Consider the following 17,361-nt stretch of genomic DNA (forward strand, 5'->3'; position numbering starts at 1 on the left):
TCTTCTTAACCAATAGTTCTTTTTGGTTTAGCCACCTGCCGTTTTCTAAGTATTTACCAGTCAACTTCCTGGTTCGCTTCCTCCATTTTGTATCGACATTCTTCATGTACAAGCAGCTGAAAACCTTCCTAGCCCAACGCTCCTCCTTCATTTCTCTCAATCGCTTCTCAAATTTTATCTTGCTGCTAGCTTCCCTGCCCTCAAATGATGTCCATCCCATATCCCCTTGTACTCCCTGATTTGGTGTATTCCCGTGAGCTCCTAAAGCAAGCCTACCTATTCCACGTTGCTTAATTTCTAATCTTGCTTGAACTTCTGATCTCATGCACAAGACCGCATTGCCGAACGTCAGCTCAGGAACCATGACCCCTTTCCATATTCCTCTCACAACATCATACCCATTGTAATTCCACAGTGCCCTATTTTTCATCACTGCTGCGTTCCTGTTACCTCTAGTCGTCACGTATATTTCGTGTTCCCTCAGGCACTCGGTCCCATTGCTTATCCATACGCCCAGATATTTGTATTTATCTGTTATCTATAGCGTGACGTCCTGTATCCTAAGCTCACTACCTTCGTTGTCATTGAAAATCATGACTGCTGATTTTTCCTTACTGAATCTAAAATCTTACCTATCTCCCTCATTACCGCAGATGTCCATCAATCTCTGCAAATCTTCCTTGTTGTTGTCCATTAGCACTATATCATCTGCGTACATTAATGCTGGTAGTGCCTGATCAATAAGTTTTCCTTGTTTGACTAAAGAGAGGTTGAAACCCAGCCCACTTCCCTCTAATTTTGCCTCTAATTCTTGTAGGTACATCATGAATAATAAGGGTGACAGGGGGCACCCCTGCCTAAGCCCCCCGTTTTACCTCTGCAGGCTTGGATACCTGTTTTTCCCACTTTATAACTACCTTGTTACCTTTATAGATACCCTTTAAAAGATTAGTGACTACATGTTCCACACCTAGTGTGTCCAGTATTCCCCACAATTCCTCTTGAACCACGCTATCGTATGCTCCCTTGATATCCAAGAATGCTAGCCACAGGGGCCTGCCTTCCTTTTCTGCTATTTCGATGCACTGCGTCAGTGAGAACAGATTGTCTTCCAACCTCCTGTGTTTCCGAAACCCATTCTGCAGTTCCTCCAGCACACCCTCATCTTCTATCTATGCCTGCAGTCTTTCCTTTATAATCTGTATCGCCAGCCTGTAGACCACTGATGTCAATGTTATAGGACGGTAGTTGTTTATGTCAGCTTTGTCTCCCTTTCCTTTATAGATCATGCTCATCCTGCTAAGTTTCCATCCATCGGGAACTTCACCATCGATTATTATTTTGCTCACTGCCTCTCTCAAAGCCTGGTTAGACTTCGGACCTAATGTCTTTATCAGCCTAATGGGAATGCCATCCGGGCCTGTTGTACTACTAGGAACCCTTTTCTCAGCCCTTTCCCACTCTCGTTGTCAAAATGGAGCCATTGCACCACTTGATTCGTCCTTGTCTATTGTGGTGCATAAAGTACTTCTTTGTTGAAATTTTTCTGTCACCCTTACTCTTATATATTCAATAGCTTCGCCCCCTTCTAGCCTGGCACCTTGGGCTGTAGTTATAAAACTCTGCTCTTGGCTTGTCTAATTTCTTAGGGAACTTAGATGGTTCCAAAATTTCGCAGCTGCCTTTTTAACTTTTTTATGTACTTCTGCCAGCCACTGAGCTCCCTTTCTTCTAATCTTTTCATTGATCAGAAGGGATGCAGCCCTTCTACAGCTTAGAAAGATTCTCCATTTTCTTTCAACATCATCTGTCGGTTCACCCCGCTGCTTAGCATGTCTGTGTTCCCTAGAGGCTTCCTGACGTTTTGCTATGGCTCTCTTAACTTCCTCATCCCACCGACTTATGGGTTTGTGTCTTCTTTTCCGGGGTGACTTGTTACGCGTCTTAGCAAGCTGTAGCTCAAAGAGTCTAATTAGATTTATGTATGTCCACACTGTCTTATTATCCTCCGTGATTACTTTCTCAATTTGTTTTGTGGCTATTTCAACTTGCCTTTCTGAATAGAAATTTTCCTGTATTTGCTCATCTTGTCTCCTTCCCACTTTCACTGCTCTTCCAAAACTTAGCTTGATACGTTTGCGATCACTACCCAGACTTCTGGAGCCACCTTCATCTATGTGCATTCTCCTGAGCTTATCATACATCCTATGTGACATCAGTGCATAATCTATCGTCGACTGCAGCCTTTCTACCTCCCATGTTATTTGCCCTTCAAACTTCTCTGTACTGTTGCAAATGATCAAATCAAGCCTTTCACACATATCCATGATCATTTCGCCTGTCAGGTCGGTATACCCATCTATATCTTCTATGTGCGCATTCATGTCTCCTAGTATAATTATCTCACACTCTCTTCCTAACTCCTGAATGTCCTTTGATATACACTCTACCATTGCCTGGTTTTCCTCTCTGGCCTTTGCTCCCGTCCACAAGTACACGAAACCAAGGAGTGTCATTTGAGCTGCCACTTTCCCTGTTAGCCATAAATGTTCCTTGCACTCCTGCTTGACCCTTTGCCAGTCTGTACTTTTATGAATGAATGCCCCAATACCACCCCCCTTTCTGCTGCCTTCTGTTCTATTACAATATTCTCACGCGTAGTCCGGATTGTTCGGAGGTTGTTCCATGTCCCTGAGATGTGTTTCTACAAAACCGTATACCATCGGCCTCTCTTCCCTTAGCTGTTTTACTATCTCTTCCCTCTTCAGCCTGTTCGTACCACCCTGCATGTTAATATACCCTATGTCTGAATGGTCTCGGCGCTCGTGGCTACGTCTATTTATGTCCGGAACTCTACCTATCTTAGAGTTTGGTGCCACTTTGGAATCGTATCTGTCCATAACACCTGTCGAAGAGTCTCCCTGGTTGTTTTCCTCGTTACTAGCTGGCTCGCTTGCCCCCCAAAAAAGCTACTGCGCGTCCTGCAAGTCGCCAACCCACCTCATGACCTAGTCGCCCATCGAAGTGAATTCTGTCTCGTTGAAAACCACCCCACCTATGCACCTCTCTGTTTATTTCCACCACATCAAAGCCTTTCTCTCGACTCATCCGCCATATCTCTTGGTTTGCGTTGACAACCGCTCTTTGCAGGTTTCTATCACGCACCGGTACCTCCGGTATCGTGCATATTACTACGTGTACCTTAGGAGAAGTGGCGCTCATGTCATCGACGTCTTTCGCCAGTTTGGCTGCTAGTCCTGCTGTATCTTCATTTAAGACATCGTTTAAACCGCCTGAAATTATCACGACGTTTCGTCTATCAACTGTAGTTTTGAGATTTGCGCTCGCTTGCCTCATGACTGCTTCAAGCTTGCGTCCTTGGAACGCCCCTACTGCAACCCTCTTGTCACCTCTTACCCTCTCGTTGATGGCTTCTGTGCATCGATTTAAATTCGAGTCCCCGGCAATTATCACATGCTGTGACTTTTCAGCTGGAGCGACCTGCACCTGGGGGCTACTTGCACCTGTGACGCCGGCGGCTTTGTCCCCTCCCAGCCCCACCACTACCTCGCTGAAGCTGGGCCTTGCGACAGTTGAACCGGCTAAACCTGTTTTTTTCCAAACTTGCTTGTTCTTCCTTCTCCACCATTCTGGTTGTCGGTTCTTTACTGTTCTTTCCGTAGGCCGCTTCTTTATTCAGCTTCGCTAGTGCTTCCTCGGTGGACTTCAGTCTTTCTCCCATTGCCCTCGTTTTCTCTTGCTGTGTCGCCAACGCAGTCTCGAGCTCATCGATTCTCACCAGCAGTTCACTTTGGGCAACCATAATTTTCTCCATTATTCCTCGACCTCACATTACCTACACTTCGCGTCAGCCTCTTCTCCATCCGCTTCTACGCTTGAGTTCACTTTCAAACCCACTCCACATCCTGAACACTTTACAGTCTTTTTAACCATGTCTTTCTGACACCAATTGTCCTTATACTCGATAATTACTAAACTCGAGCCGGGCACTACGAAAAAAAAGAAAGTCTAAGCTCTACTACAAAAATTTGCGTGTTCAATGTACGCGCACCTCCCCCACGGAGTGGCAAAAAAAAACAACAAAAAAATTTCAAACACACACACCCGCACTAACTAATAAATACCTGGTGACTGGCCCCTGAAAAAGCCGTACCATAAAATAAGTGCTACGAAGATTTCAACCGCTGCCTTATAATTATAAAGACAAGCTCAAAACATGCAAAAACGCTTATCTGCGCAGTCGATCCGGAGCGTTCGAAAAACACGTCCATCCACCGTGACAGCCCGAACAGAAAGGGAAGCGTCAGGCAGCGCCACCTGTCGCCATTACGGCGAGTGTGGAACACTACCCACCCCCTTTTGTTCGCTTGTTGGCGTCAAGTTGCACGCAAATGTTTTACGAGCTGGCAGCTGAACGAAGGACTCAGGTTAAATTCTACTGGTGGGAAAATGCGTTTTCGTCCGCTTGTCTCGCTTACCATTTACATTACGAACAGGGTATGGTGGTGGTGGTGGTGGTGATGGCACCATCACCACCACCACCACTACGAACCTTTCTAATAACACTCGCTATACTTTCATTGGCAGCACTGTTAGCTCCCATTATTATGGTGTCCAACAATGAAAACGAACGCCCTGGCAGGATTAATGCCTTCAGGTAGGGTGCGTTCACACTTGGCCTCGAAGAGAGCCAAACCGATGAAACTCCGGGGACTGGCTGTCACAGGTCCCGTTAATTAGGGAGGCGATCGCCGGGCTAATTCCAAGGGCCGAAATATCGGCCCCCCGAACCGCACCACGAAAGCGTGGACAATTTAGAAGTGGTCCTTTTTGGCGCGCCAGCGGACGCCGGCTGTGGCCCAAAGAACAAGTCAGAGTCCATAGTTGATAAACAAACAAAATTATATGCTCAAGAATTGCAGATCGAAAACAATACACAAGTATGTACACTCCACAATAGATGAGTACAATATGTCACCAATCAAACAACGTACTACACAGTACAATCAGCCACACTCGAAACAACGGACACAGACAACAATACACACTACAATGCAGTCGCATGCATTGAACAACCAAGACACTTGAAGACTAAAGAGATAGAAAACCTATTCAGACCAAAGTTCTTGGAACAAAAGTCTAGATGATACTCTTCCGAGAATCACTCACTCAAAGTCCAGCATTGTTGTCGTTCCGCTGCCCCCGAAGTTTCTCTTCCAGAAAACCTCGCCGAAGTTTCTCTTCCATGAATCCTCGCGTCTTCAATTGGCCACTCCGTCCGCGACGGGGCCGTCCGCGACGGATGACTCAACCCGGCATTTCCACGCCCCTTTCCATCTAGAAATTTCGAGGGCTTGCTCGGCCGCTGATGTGGGATGAGGAGGCTCGTCAGCGAACCTACGCTTTCGAGGGGAGAGGGGCGCGTGCCCGAGGAGTCTTTGGCTGCTTGTTTTCTCTGTTTTTTCTTTCGTTGACCTCGCGGCGTCACTGCGGCGTTTCGTCGCGAGAATTTGGCGGCGCGCCCTTTTTTGAGCGCTCGTTCTGTGACACTGCCCCCCACTTTAAGAATATTATCTCATAATATTCAAAACCACACAAACGAGCGCGAAGAGTCACCACACACTCTGAAGGACTGTAACGCAAACCGTCACTCATGACACTTCACATTCACAATAGATCACTCAATACAACTGTACATTGCAATTCAATCTCACAACACATAGAATATAGCCACAGGTACATGAATACAATACTCCATCACATATTCCAAACAATACAATTATACAAAGTTCTCTCATTACCACAATTGTGCAATACATCCCATCACATCACCGTAAAAAACATTTTTACTCGCTCGACATACAGTTGTCACACAGGATAACGCCCACATTAACACAACATATTGCACTCAGTACTGCCAAACACATTTCGATTCGTCCGCAAATCTTATCCTGTGTACTTCGAACGGCGCTTGCGCCCCTCCTTGCGGTGCTCCCTCGATCTCTTCGTATTGTTTTTGCTCGTTTTGTTCCGGCGAGCCTCTTCTAACGACGGTATCTGAGGCGGCGTCTCAGCCATCGTTGTCACTTCCGACACTGCTAACGGGTCATGACGCTCAACCGATCCTGTCACCCGCTTGTTCATCTCACGACATTGGGCCTGTCTGGCCGACTCCGTCACTTTTACACTGTCGGTCGGTTGAGGTCGAGCTGACGTAAGTCCAGCTGCCCAGCACGTAAACTCATTCAGTACGATGATATTCTCATTCACTGTCTCTTGCGCCGCGGCTTCACCTTGGGCTCTAGTGAGATCCATCACGGGATGCTCCTTTACTGTATCTCGCGGTCGCTGGGTTGGCGAAAACTCTAACTTAGGGTCTTCTCCCAAACATTCCGGATCATTCGGTCCTCGCGCCTCGTCGATGTTTCCGATGCCAAGGTCGTAGAGGGGGGTCGTCATACATAGAGCGGTAACCTTCCTGCTGAAGTACGGGGTTTCAACCTCAATCTCTGCTTCGGGAAGCATCCGTACCGTACTGTCAATTAGGCAAACTGGTTTCGTTTTGCCTGTCAACTCACTTTCCCGTACCAAATTTCTCCGCACAATAACAGTAGAGCTACCGGTATCCCTTAACACCATAACCTTTTTGCCCGCAACTTTTCCAGGCAGCGTTGGCATTCCCTGCGTAACACCGGTCAGGTGTTTTTTCATTACAGCACCCACAATAAGGATTTTCTCCCCATTTTTCAACTCTACGAATCCATCGGTGACGGCATTATTACCAGATTTCGGTGCCGCTTGCACACAGGATACCTGGTGAGTTTGACTCACTCCGTTTATACATGCGTCTGCTTTGTGCCCAATCTCACCACACTTGAAACATTTTACGACCGTGGGACTCGTAAAGTTGGTTCGACAGTTGCTAGCACGATGACCCACTCGGTTACACAGAAAACATCGCGGAACACCCTCCGGTGCACGCTTCTTTTGTTCGGGTGCCTATTTCTTCGAATCTTCAGGACATTCCTTCTTCACCTTGGCCAAATTAGTGCCACCTTGCGCTTCCAAGAATTGATCAGCTAATTCAAGCATGTCATCGAGTGACTTAGCTTTCCTCTCTTTCAAGTACAGCGACCGGCTTGGGTGGCAACTAGTAAGAAATGGTTCTCTAATTAGGAGCTCTCTAAGCTCATCGTACTCCTGCGCTGTCCCTGAAAGTTCAATCGATCTGTCGAAATAATGGCAAAGTCGGGCGGCATACTGCGCAGCCGTCTCACCATCAGCTGTCTTTCCTGTCCGAAATCTGTCCCGGAATCCTTCCACAGTAAATATAAATCGCTTCAGTAATGCAGTTTTCACCTTTGCATTGTTGACTGCATCGGTCGGCGTCAGCCTACCGTATACACTGAGCGCTTCACCACTCAAGCAAGTACTCAAAGCAGTTGCCCATTGATGCTCCGGCCAATTCTGGCTCCTTGCAATCGTCTCAAATCTGTGAAGGTACGCGTCAAGGTCATCCTTCCTTTCATCAAACACTACGAGCAGCTTGCTTGGGTTCAAGCGGAAGCCGTGATCTTCCCGTTCGCTGCTTTCAACTCTAGCTTGGGCGGGAGTTTCATTTCGCTGTTGCAAACGAAGCCGCTCGAGTTCCATCTCGTGCTGCCGCTGCCATTCCCTTTCAGCCATCTCCGTTTCTCTTTCTTCTTTCAGCTGTCACTCTTTTGCCTCTCTTTCTTCTTTCAGCTGCCGCTCCTTTGCTTCTCTTTCTTCTCTCGCCCTTTCAGCTGCCAACTTTTCTCTCCCCAGCTCCAACTTCAATTGCTGCTCTCTTTCTTCTTTCGCTCTCTCAGCTGCCAACCTCTCTCTCTCCAACTCAGCTGCTTTTTCTTCCTTGGCTCTCTCTTTTTCTTCTTTTTCCTTCTGGGTGACCCACTTCCGTAGTTCGGTGCCAGAAAGACCCATCTTCTCACCAAGAGCGACTAACTTTTCGAGATCCATGTGTCTCGCAAATAAAACCTTGCCGCGTGCAAATAATATCTGCCTAAGTCAGTATATCGGAACACTCTCCTGCGCTCGTTAACGAGAACACTTAGCAACACAGAAAATCGTTCCGATAGCAGTATCAACAACGCGAGGCTCTTTCTGACAACTTTGGACACACTGTGCACCAAAAGGTCCTGTCGCGGACGCCAGATTAATCTTCACGGGTCCCTTTAATTAGGGAGGCGACAGCCGGGCTAATTCCAACGGCCGAAATATCAGCCCCCCGAACCGCACCACGAAAGCGTGGACAATTTAGAAGTGGTCCTTTTTGGCGCGCCAGCGGACGCCGGCTGTGGCCCAAAGAACAAGACAGAGCCGAAAGTTGATAAACAAACAAAATTATATTCTCAATAATGGCAGATCGAAAACAATACACAAGTATGCACACTGCACAATAGTTGAGTACAATATGTCGCCAATCAAACAACGTACTACACAGTACAATCAGCCACACTCGAAACAACGGACACAGACAACAATACACACTACAATGCAGTCGCATGCATTGAACAACCAAGACACTTGAAGACAAAGAGACAGAAAACCTATTCAGACCAAAGTTCTTGGAACAAAAGTCTGGATGAAACTCTTCCGAGAATCACTCACTCAAAGTCCAGCATTGTTGTCGTTCCGCTGCCCTCGAAGTTTCTCTTCCAGGAAACCTCGCCGAAGTTTCTCTTCCATGAAACCTCGCGTCTTCAATTGGCCACTCTTCAAGCTTCAACTTCGCCGGAAACACGTCGGCTTCACGCACGCAGCTGTTGCCACGCGTCTTCGCTCGATAGCGGTAAACACACACTCTTGCCTGTAGCTTGAGTCGTCACCCCTCAGGTGGAAATCATCTTCCTCTCCTGCTTTGTCTCTACGGACAAAACCTTCGCCGACTACACGGCGGAATCCCTACGCGCTCTGGCGCTAACTTCCGTCTTCTCCTGATCTCTCGTTTCGGCTGCTCGATTAAATACCTTCCGCGCGAGGTTCCAGAAAGTTCTTATCATTTCGTCGGCGCGATGCGCAGCGAAGGCTGGGGGAAAGGTCGAGACGATACGAGGGCCGTCCGCAACGGATGACTCAACCCGGCATCTCCACGCCCCTTTCCATCTAGAAATTTCGAGGGCTTGCTCGGCCGCCGATGTGGGGTGAGGAGGTTCGTCGGCGAACCTACACTTCCGAGGGGGGAGGGATGCGTGCCCGAGGAGTCTTTGGCTGCTCGTTTTCTCTTTTTTTTTCTTTCGTTGACCTCGTGGCGTCACTCCGGCGTTTCGTCGCGAGAATTTGGCAGTGCGCCCTTTTTTGAGCGCTCGTTCTGTGACATTGGCTCGTTTCGCTGCCAAAGCGGCCGGAAAACCACGCCACGCGTTCGGCGTACAAGAATCGCTCCAAGACCGAGTTTCCCGCCACGCGAAATAAAATCCGGTTTCCACTTCACAGCCTTGGGTGCGATAAAACAAACCAAGTGACCTAACCAGCTGGCCGCAGATTCAACATGGTGGCACAGGCGTCGGCGGTGGCTCGCAACGGCTCATATTGCAAAGTACCCGTGCAGCACGACGAAGCGTTATGGCCTCAATGAGGACGCGTTTATCGCGAGCCTGATTAGGATTACGATCCCCAAGAACTCTGGAAGTAGACGGTGCTGCGGCAGCGAGTCGGCATGCCCCAAAATGTCTCGTTTTTGTGTACAGCTGGTTGAAATCGCGCCGCAGTTGCGGTGCGTTCACTCATGTCGTTTCAGCTGGCGTATCTCCCGAAAGAACGTTTGAAGAGGTGCAAGTTTTTTTTCACTACTTTTTGTCAATAACTAAGCTGCGAACTTTAGTTACCAGAAAGCAGGCAAAATCAAACCAATTGTTGCCCCGCCGTGGCGGTGCAGAGGCTAAGGTACTCGGCTGCTGACCAGCAGGTCAAGGGATCGAATCTTGGCTGCGGCGGCTGCATTTCCGATGGAGGCGGAAATGTCGTAGGCCCATGTGCTCAGATTTTGTTGCGCGGTAAAGAGCCTCAGGTGGTCGAAATTTGCGGAGCCTTCCACTACAGCGTCTCTCATAATCATGTTGTAGTTTTGGAATGTTAAAGCCCACATATCATACGAAATCGAGTTATTGTCAAGGTAGCGACGGAAGCAGCGGCAGGTTGGGGCAGAACGAGTGTGAACAATCGACGCACGCGGTCGTGGTTTTGCGGCCGTCATGGCATTTTCGTTTTCTCATCCCTTCCCTAGTGTGAACGCGGCCTAAGGCCGCGTTCACACTGAGCATTCCGGCCGCTGAAAGTGCTCCGAATCCGGTTCGGCGGCGGCGAGATTCGCCGGAAGGGCCCTCTCCGCGCCGATCGCTCTCGGACCGATTTTTGCGGCGTCTGTCGCCGAATCGGTCACCGCGGACCAATAGGAGCGCTAGTCAAGGAATTTTGGAAAATGTAGGCCAAGCCCTACTCACTTGTTATGCTGCAGTGCACGTAACTGAATGTTGAAACCAGCGGGAGTGTAACCTACTCTGTGCCCACTTCGCCTCCGTATTTCGTGCAAGAGGTGACCGAGCTTGCTGTTGGCGTGACCGAGCTTGTTGCGGTCTTGCAGAGCAAAACGAACCCACCAACGCCACTGGCGTTGGTGGTTTTTCTGCTCTTCGTGCATTACAAGACAGCCACTTGCCAGCAAAGTAAGCAGTATTGTCTTTTTTTGCTTCTTGCGTACGAGAATCGTCGAAGTATACACCACCGGATAGCGTTGTAGCGTTGTTTGCGAGCCGCGACAATAACCGGGTGACAGCGCATCCATCCCGCGTTCGCCCCGTAGTAATGGCATATTCGGCGGCACGGGGTGCGTCCAGTGCGAACGACGCTGCGTTTCGGCGGCAGGGGAATTTCGGTCGCTGTAGAAAGCGGAAGTTTCGGTGTGAACTGGGCATTAGTCTGCGAGTGATTATTTGTCAGCTAAAACCTTGATATAGGTTATCCTGCCGCGTGACATCCACAGGTAGGGGGATCGAATTTTGGTGGCAGCGGCTGCATTTTCTATGTAGGCGAAAATGCTGTTAGCATATGTCCTCAAATTTGGGCACACGTTACAGAACCCTAGGTCGTCAATATTTTTGGAGTCCTCCACTACGGCGTTTTTCATATTTCTAGAGATGGTGGTTTTGAGACGTTAAACCCCACATATCAACGAACCATATAGTTTAATGCAATGGTACACAGCGAATATCCCTTATCGCGTGCATACAGCAATGCTTACGCATCGTGGAGCAGTACACGAGCAACTCGTTCCCGCAACTACGAGCGAGCAGATAGGATTAGTTCAAAATGTTCGACGATGCATGTTGAAAGGGGGCTATCTTTAACGCTGTGCGCAGGTTCAGCAACCGGCGATAATTTTTCGACAATTGTTGCCATTTAAGAGTCTCAATCACGAGTTCGTTCATTCAATTTTTGTGATTTCATCCAAACTTTATAGTGAAGTCTTTTATTGTCATGACTTGACAACATTAGGTATACGTGCATTTTGCTCAATCTTATTGTAGAGTGCTTCGATGTAGAACATATGTGAACCATGTACACTATCGACGGGCGCTGCCCGTTAAAGACAGACAGCAAAATATACAAGCATACGCAAAGTACTTTGATTTTAACAGTTGATTATCGTTTATTGACAAAGTCAATGTGAAATTTCGTTTAATAACCTTTACTCTAACACTTCTGTTGTGCACATGAGGATAAGACATATTATATGAATACTAATGGAAAGGTTTGTCATTTGAGCCTTACTCTAATTTGGCGCGAACCTCACAAATTCGCACAGTAATTATTCATCGCACATAACACTTAATTTTCATAATGGACTATTGGAAGTTGGAACAATCTCGCAGCAGTTGCTCCCGAATAGACTCCATTGGAAAAATTGGAAAAACCTACATCGTATTTTGGGTGCCACTGCTTGGGTATCGTGGTCTCACATGTAGCATAGCTGTACAAGCGTATAGATTCTAATTACCTCAATAGAGTTGAGATGCCACTGTTTCGGTAGTATGATGCCACACATAATTTAGCTGTACAAGCGTTTCAATGGGCGTCTGGCCGTGCCTCAGCAGAGTCCTGCCATTTTGTGTGACACGTCCCATAGCTTCTCAGCATCGTGGAAATTTCCAGGAAACGATGTCGGCTTGCAGTCGGCGAACATTTTCCCAGTGACGCCTTCCACCTCCTCCGAGACTGCCAGGTGTACTGACGTCTGTGCGCCATCCTTGACACTCTGTTACGAGAAAGGACACCAATCGTATTATACTCGGCGACAACTTTCTAGGCACTCAAGGGAAAGCTACAGAGTCAAATCACATGCATCCTACCACGAGTGAAGGTAGTTTCAAAGTAGCACGCGTATTTTCAGCGTGAAATATCAATGTATCTCCTTTATTTTCTACTTGGAGCTATTTGAAACAGTACGCTTCTCATCCTGTAAGATATTCGCATTTATTTGAATTTATCTGTTGTGACTTCCTGTTTATGAATGCCTGAGGAAGTCCCGCCTTTCTAGGTGCACCTCAAACGCCTCGCCCTAAAGCTCAGACTCGGACTTGAGTTTTAAAATAAAAGCTTTCGGGGCGAAACAAAGGGAAGTTTATTGCACTTCTGACAAGTAATCAAATACATAATTCTTCTCCGACACTTATCACGGACACACGTGGTAAACACACCGATGAACAGCAAAAACACGTGTAGACTGTACACTACAACAGAAGCGCGATCATTCGAACACACGTTATACAAAGGTTACAAGAGTGCTGTACGGCCCGCGTACAAAAGAGTCCATTTCCGTTTACAGGCGAAAAAAGGGTGCAATAATGGTCGCCGTTGTTCGGGCTCCAGAGAACTAAGCGGTTAATTTGTACAGAGAACAGATTCGAGACACAGCATTATACAATTGACAGGAGGGGTTGGGCATTGGCACTTTCCGTTTGCCGGTCAGGAAAGAGTGGGACGCAGTGGCTGGCGTGCGCTTAAAAAGGGGTTATCGGCAGGCGTAACTTGCCTTTTTGCAGGAGAAAAAACCTCGTATGCCAGCGGCGGAGAAATTTTCCTCGCCGCTGGCTTCAAGTTGGTCTGAGAGGTGCCGCCACACCATGTGGCGGATACGAGCTACGGTCGGGAAGGCCGCTCTGACTGGAGAGCGGCTAACCTCAGCGAAGCAGCGTCGCTTCCAGACCGTGAATGTGGTGCAGAGGGCCACTAACATTGCAAAGGCGCCTTTGTTTCTGCTCAGGGCTGGGGGAGGACGGATTTTAAAATCCCTCGTAGTCAGGCGCCAAACCGGTTTGACCGCTGGGCACTCAAATAAGGCATGCGCCAGGGTCTCATCCGTGCGACAATTGGGACAGCGGGGTGTAGGCGTGATTCCACACTTGTGGAGGCGCTGGCGGGTTGGGAGGACGTCCCAGTTTTTCCTCCATGCGAAGTCTTGGGGGGACGAAGGCATGGCACGCCCATCTGTTTTGCCTTTCCGCTTCCAGTTCCGCGACCGTCGTCTCTCCTCGGGGGTTTATCTGGTTGCTGGCGACTTTTTTCACAATGCGAGCAGGCGGGGTCTCATCTGCGTCGCACGTAGGGGCCTCCTTTTCTAGCATGCGCATGGTGTTTGCGGCTGCCTTATAGAACGCGAAGGGAGTCTCGTCGAGTGGGGCGAGCGGCCGGTCGGCATTCAGGAACGATGCGCTTGTACTGCACCAGTAACGCATTAAGGGCCTCCCCACGTAATCAGGTGCGCGAAACAAGGCCCTTGCGGTCTTCAAGGCAAGCACTTTGCTCGCCGTCAGGACATGCGTGAGCCCGAGGCCGCCCTCTGAAGCTGGGAGTTGCAGGAGGGTTCGACGTAAGGGCGCGGGTTTGCCGTCCCACAGGTAGGCACCGATCATACTTGTCAATTGCGTCGCAGTCTGAGTAGGCATCACTCCTATTCGGCTTACATAAAAGAGAAAGGTGCAGATGGTTGTCAATGCGGTTATGGCCCTCTGACGAAGCGGGAGATCCTTCGGTTGGAGGCGTGCTATTGCACCCTGTGCCCGCTCGAGCGCTCGTTAGTTTGCCAGGTTAGGTCGGCGACGCCACCTCAGCAAAAGTATATGCCGAGCACCTTGACGGCGTCTACCCTTTCCAACTCTCCCAGAGCGCCGTGAGGAAATGTTCCAAATGGTAAGGCCTTGCTCTTCCTCATGTTCAAGGCCACGCCTGAGACGTCAGCATAGTGTGCGAATGTTCGCCAAAAAGCTTGCAGGCTTGCCGGGTCCCTGACGAACAGGGCTACATCATCAGCGTAAGCGAGGACCTTAATGTTGGGCTCCCCCGTTAGCGGAAAGCCTCTGGGGTGCATGTTGCGGTCGACGTTCACCAGCAACGACTCAAGCGAGAGTACGAAGAGAGAGGGCCCTAGCGGGCACCCTTGGCGGATCCCTCTCTCATATACAAAGGTACTCGTCGGAGTGCCATTTACTACTACGTGGCATGTGAGGTTGCTTTACAGAATGGCGATGGTGTCTACGAAGCATGTCGGGAATCCGAACTGGTGGATTACCTTGATCATGTATCCATGGCGCACCCGGTCAAACGCCTTTGGCTGGTCCAAGGAGACAAAGGCTCCGGACAGGGACTTGGCAGACATGTATTCGAAGGCATCCCTTGTTACGGTAAGGTTGGCAAAGATTGAGCGGCCTGGAACCGCACAGGGCTGCAAGGAAGCGGCGATGGATGGCAAGAGGAGCTTAAGGCGGCTATTAAGGATGGAAGCAACCATTTTATAGTCCATGTTGAACAGGGTTATGGGGCGCTACGCCGAAAGCTTCTCCTGCGGGGTTCCCTCTTCCAGTAGGAGGACAATCCTCCCCTCTCCAAAGGATGCGAGTTTCAGTTGCTTCGTAACCACCATGTTCGCCAGTGCGACAAGCACTCCCTCTAGATCGTCGAAAAAAGTGGCGTAAAAGTTGGCTGTGCGGCCGTCAGTGCCGGGGGCCGAGTTCGAGGGCATGCTTGTTATCGCGGCCCTAACCTCTTCAGCAGACACTTCTGTGCTCAGTATCGCAACCTCCTCTCCTCCCAGCTGTGGGAAGTGCTGGCAGACCTCTCTAATCTTGTCTTCTCCGCCAGTTTCTCCATCGCTGTTGGCGTCTCGAAAAAGGGCCGAGAAGTACTCGCAGAAGTCATCGCGGATTCCCTCTGGTTCAGTTGCGAAAGAATCGTCCGGGCGTTTCAATTGGGTTATTGGTATGCTGCCAGTCCCATTTGTGTCACTGGGGTGCGCTCCGAGGTAATTAATGGGTGCGCCCCGCTCCCCAGGCGGTCTGTGCGCGCGTAGTTGAAGCAGCCTAGCCTACTCGAGCTCCAGGGTGTTCAGATAGTCGCGCATGCAAGTCGTCATCGTCTCCGCCCCCTTACGATGCGTATTATGCGCAGGATCTCATTCAATTTAGCGGTTATGTGGCGCTTCCTGGCCTTGCCTACATCTTGAAGGCTTCCCTTCCACTCCACTTTCAAGGTGTCCCACGAGCGTGGGGTTAGGTCTGGGGCGATCACCACGGAGGACCACAGCCGCGCCCTAATGCACTCGATGCTATCATCGTCTTGCAGGAGCGCTGGGTCTACTCGCCACCCATAGTCATCTGCACGGAGTCCAGGAGAGCCGCTAAGCGTAGTGACAAGGGGGGGGGGGTGATCTGACCAACTCGCTAGGTCTACCGGAAGGGAAAGGACATCACACGCCACGAGCGAGGAGAGGAGGAAGTCGGGGAGATACGTCCGATCTAATCGACTGGCTGTGAGGTGAGAGGCTCGAGTTGCGACAAAAAGGTCGCCGTGGGCGATCAGCCACGCGTCGGATAACCGAAGGTGTCGAAGAGTCTTCACGAGCTCCCTAGCATAGTACGTGGACCCCCCTCGGCCCGGTGCCCTGACGTCTCGCTGCGAGTCCACGACGCTGTTGAAGTCCCCCAGCAGGACGTGCGGGACGGGTTCCGAAAGAAGGTCGTGCAGCTGTTGGAAGAAGGTGTTTGTGTTCTTCCGCGTCGCCAGGGCGTACACGTTCACGAACCGAATCCTTCTTTCGCTGATGTAGAGGTCCAACATGAGCGACCTACCGTCAGCACCGAAAATGCAGAACGCATTTTGCCGGAAGCGTCGCGTAGTAAAGACCACTGCCGCTCCACAGGCCCTTGATTTAGTTAGGGAGAAGAAGGCGTTCACCTGGAACTCGCGTCTGAAGGTTGAGACCTCTAACGGCAATTGGAAGTTAGTCTCTTGTAAAAAGAGCACATCAATACCCTGTGCTTGGGCGAAGGTCAGAATGTCTCACTGTTTCAATTTGTCACGAAACCTGCGGACTTTCCAGGTGGCGAACTTGAGAGTTGACATGATCTGCTCTAGTGGGCGTGGGGAGAGGACTTGATGTGAAGGAAGTGGTGGGAGGCGACCGCCTAGGCAGGGGCGGCACGCTCGAAGGAGCCGAGCGGAAAGGCGCGGGCGGCGCGGTTGCTAGTTGGGCTAAAAAGCCCTCCGTGGTTTAAGTGATGCGTCATAGGAGCCGTGGTGCCGAATAGAAGCAAGGGCAGCAAGCAGCTGTGCAGCAGATAAGCATAAACAAACACCATTGCCGTGGCTTCGGCTGGCGAAAGGAGCAGAGGGAAAAAGGGAGTAGGCGGTGCGGCCACCACTGATAGCATAAACAAGCGTGGGAGACGGGTGTGTGGCGTCATGTTAGAAAGAGCGGAACATGCTCGAGGAGGTGGAGGGGGGAGGCCGCCGTGTTGCCGACACGCCGTGTTGCCGTGTCGCGGCGCCCGCTCTTGTGTTCGCCTTGAAGCAAACACGGGGAAGAAAGGAAAGGGAAGATGCTTTGGCAAACAGCCTATCTTTTTTCGCTTGCGCTTGAGGGCAAGTGCCTTTTTCCTGTCGGTAGTGCGTCCAACTTCTGCGACTTCGCAATGGGAGGGGCATCGCTGTCGCTGGAACAGACGGGTGCTTTGGAGCGCCGAGGCTTGTTTTCAAGGTTCGCGGGTAGGCTCGACGGCACGCCGGGTGACTTGTCGTCGCCTCTTAAAGGGGACCTTGATCTGGAACGCTCGCGCCTATCGGTCGGGGCTGCGCTGGCAGTTTGCATCTCGATGGAGGTGCACCGGTCTGTGCTCGAGTGGCCAGTATCCGGCAAGACGTAGCGGCCACAACTTACGATGGGCACCTCCTCAGAGTTGGGGGGAGAGCCGTCAGGGGTGGAAGTGGCGGAAAACTAATCACATCAAAACCAGAGAATGCAGGCTCGTC

At 50.1% G+C, this 17,361-nt stretch overlaps 1 protein-coding gene across 2 annotated transcripts in view; it reads right to left on the minus strand.

Annotated features, from left to right (window-relative positions):
• Positions 1–11,682: 11,682 nt before the first annotated feature.
• LOC119183134 (retinol dehydrogenase 11) overlaps positions 11,683–17,361 on the minus strand; it is a 57,194-nt gene continuing 51,515 nt past the window's right edge. For both annotated transcript variants that reach the window (XM_075868296.1, XM_037433584.2), the window contains exon 7: positions 11,683–12,313. In XM_075868296.1, the coding sequence (XP_075724411.1) occupies positions 12,146–12,313 (168 nt within the window). In that variant the 3' untranslated portion in view covers positions 11,683–12,145. The remainder of the gene's footprint in view (positions 12,314–17,361) is intronic.

Source organism: Rhipicephalus microplus, chromosome 7, assembly GCF_043290135.1.
Source record: "Rhipicephalus microplus isolate Deutch F79 chromosome 7, USDA_Rmic, whole genome shotgun sequence".
NCBI classification, from domain to species: Eukaryota; Metazoa; Arthropoda; class Arachnida; order Ixodida; family Ixodidae; genus Rhipicephalus; species Rhipicephalus microplus.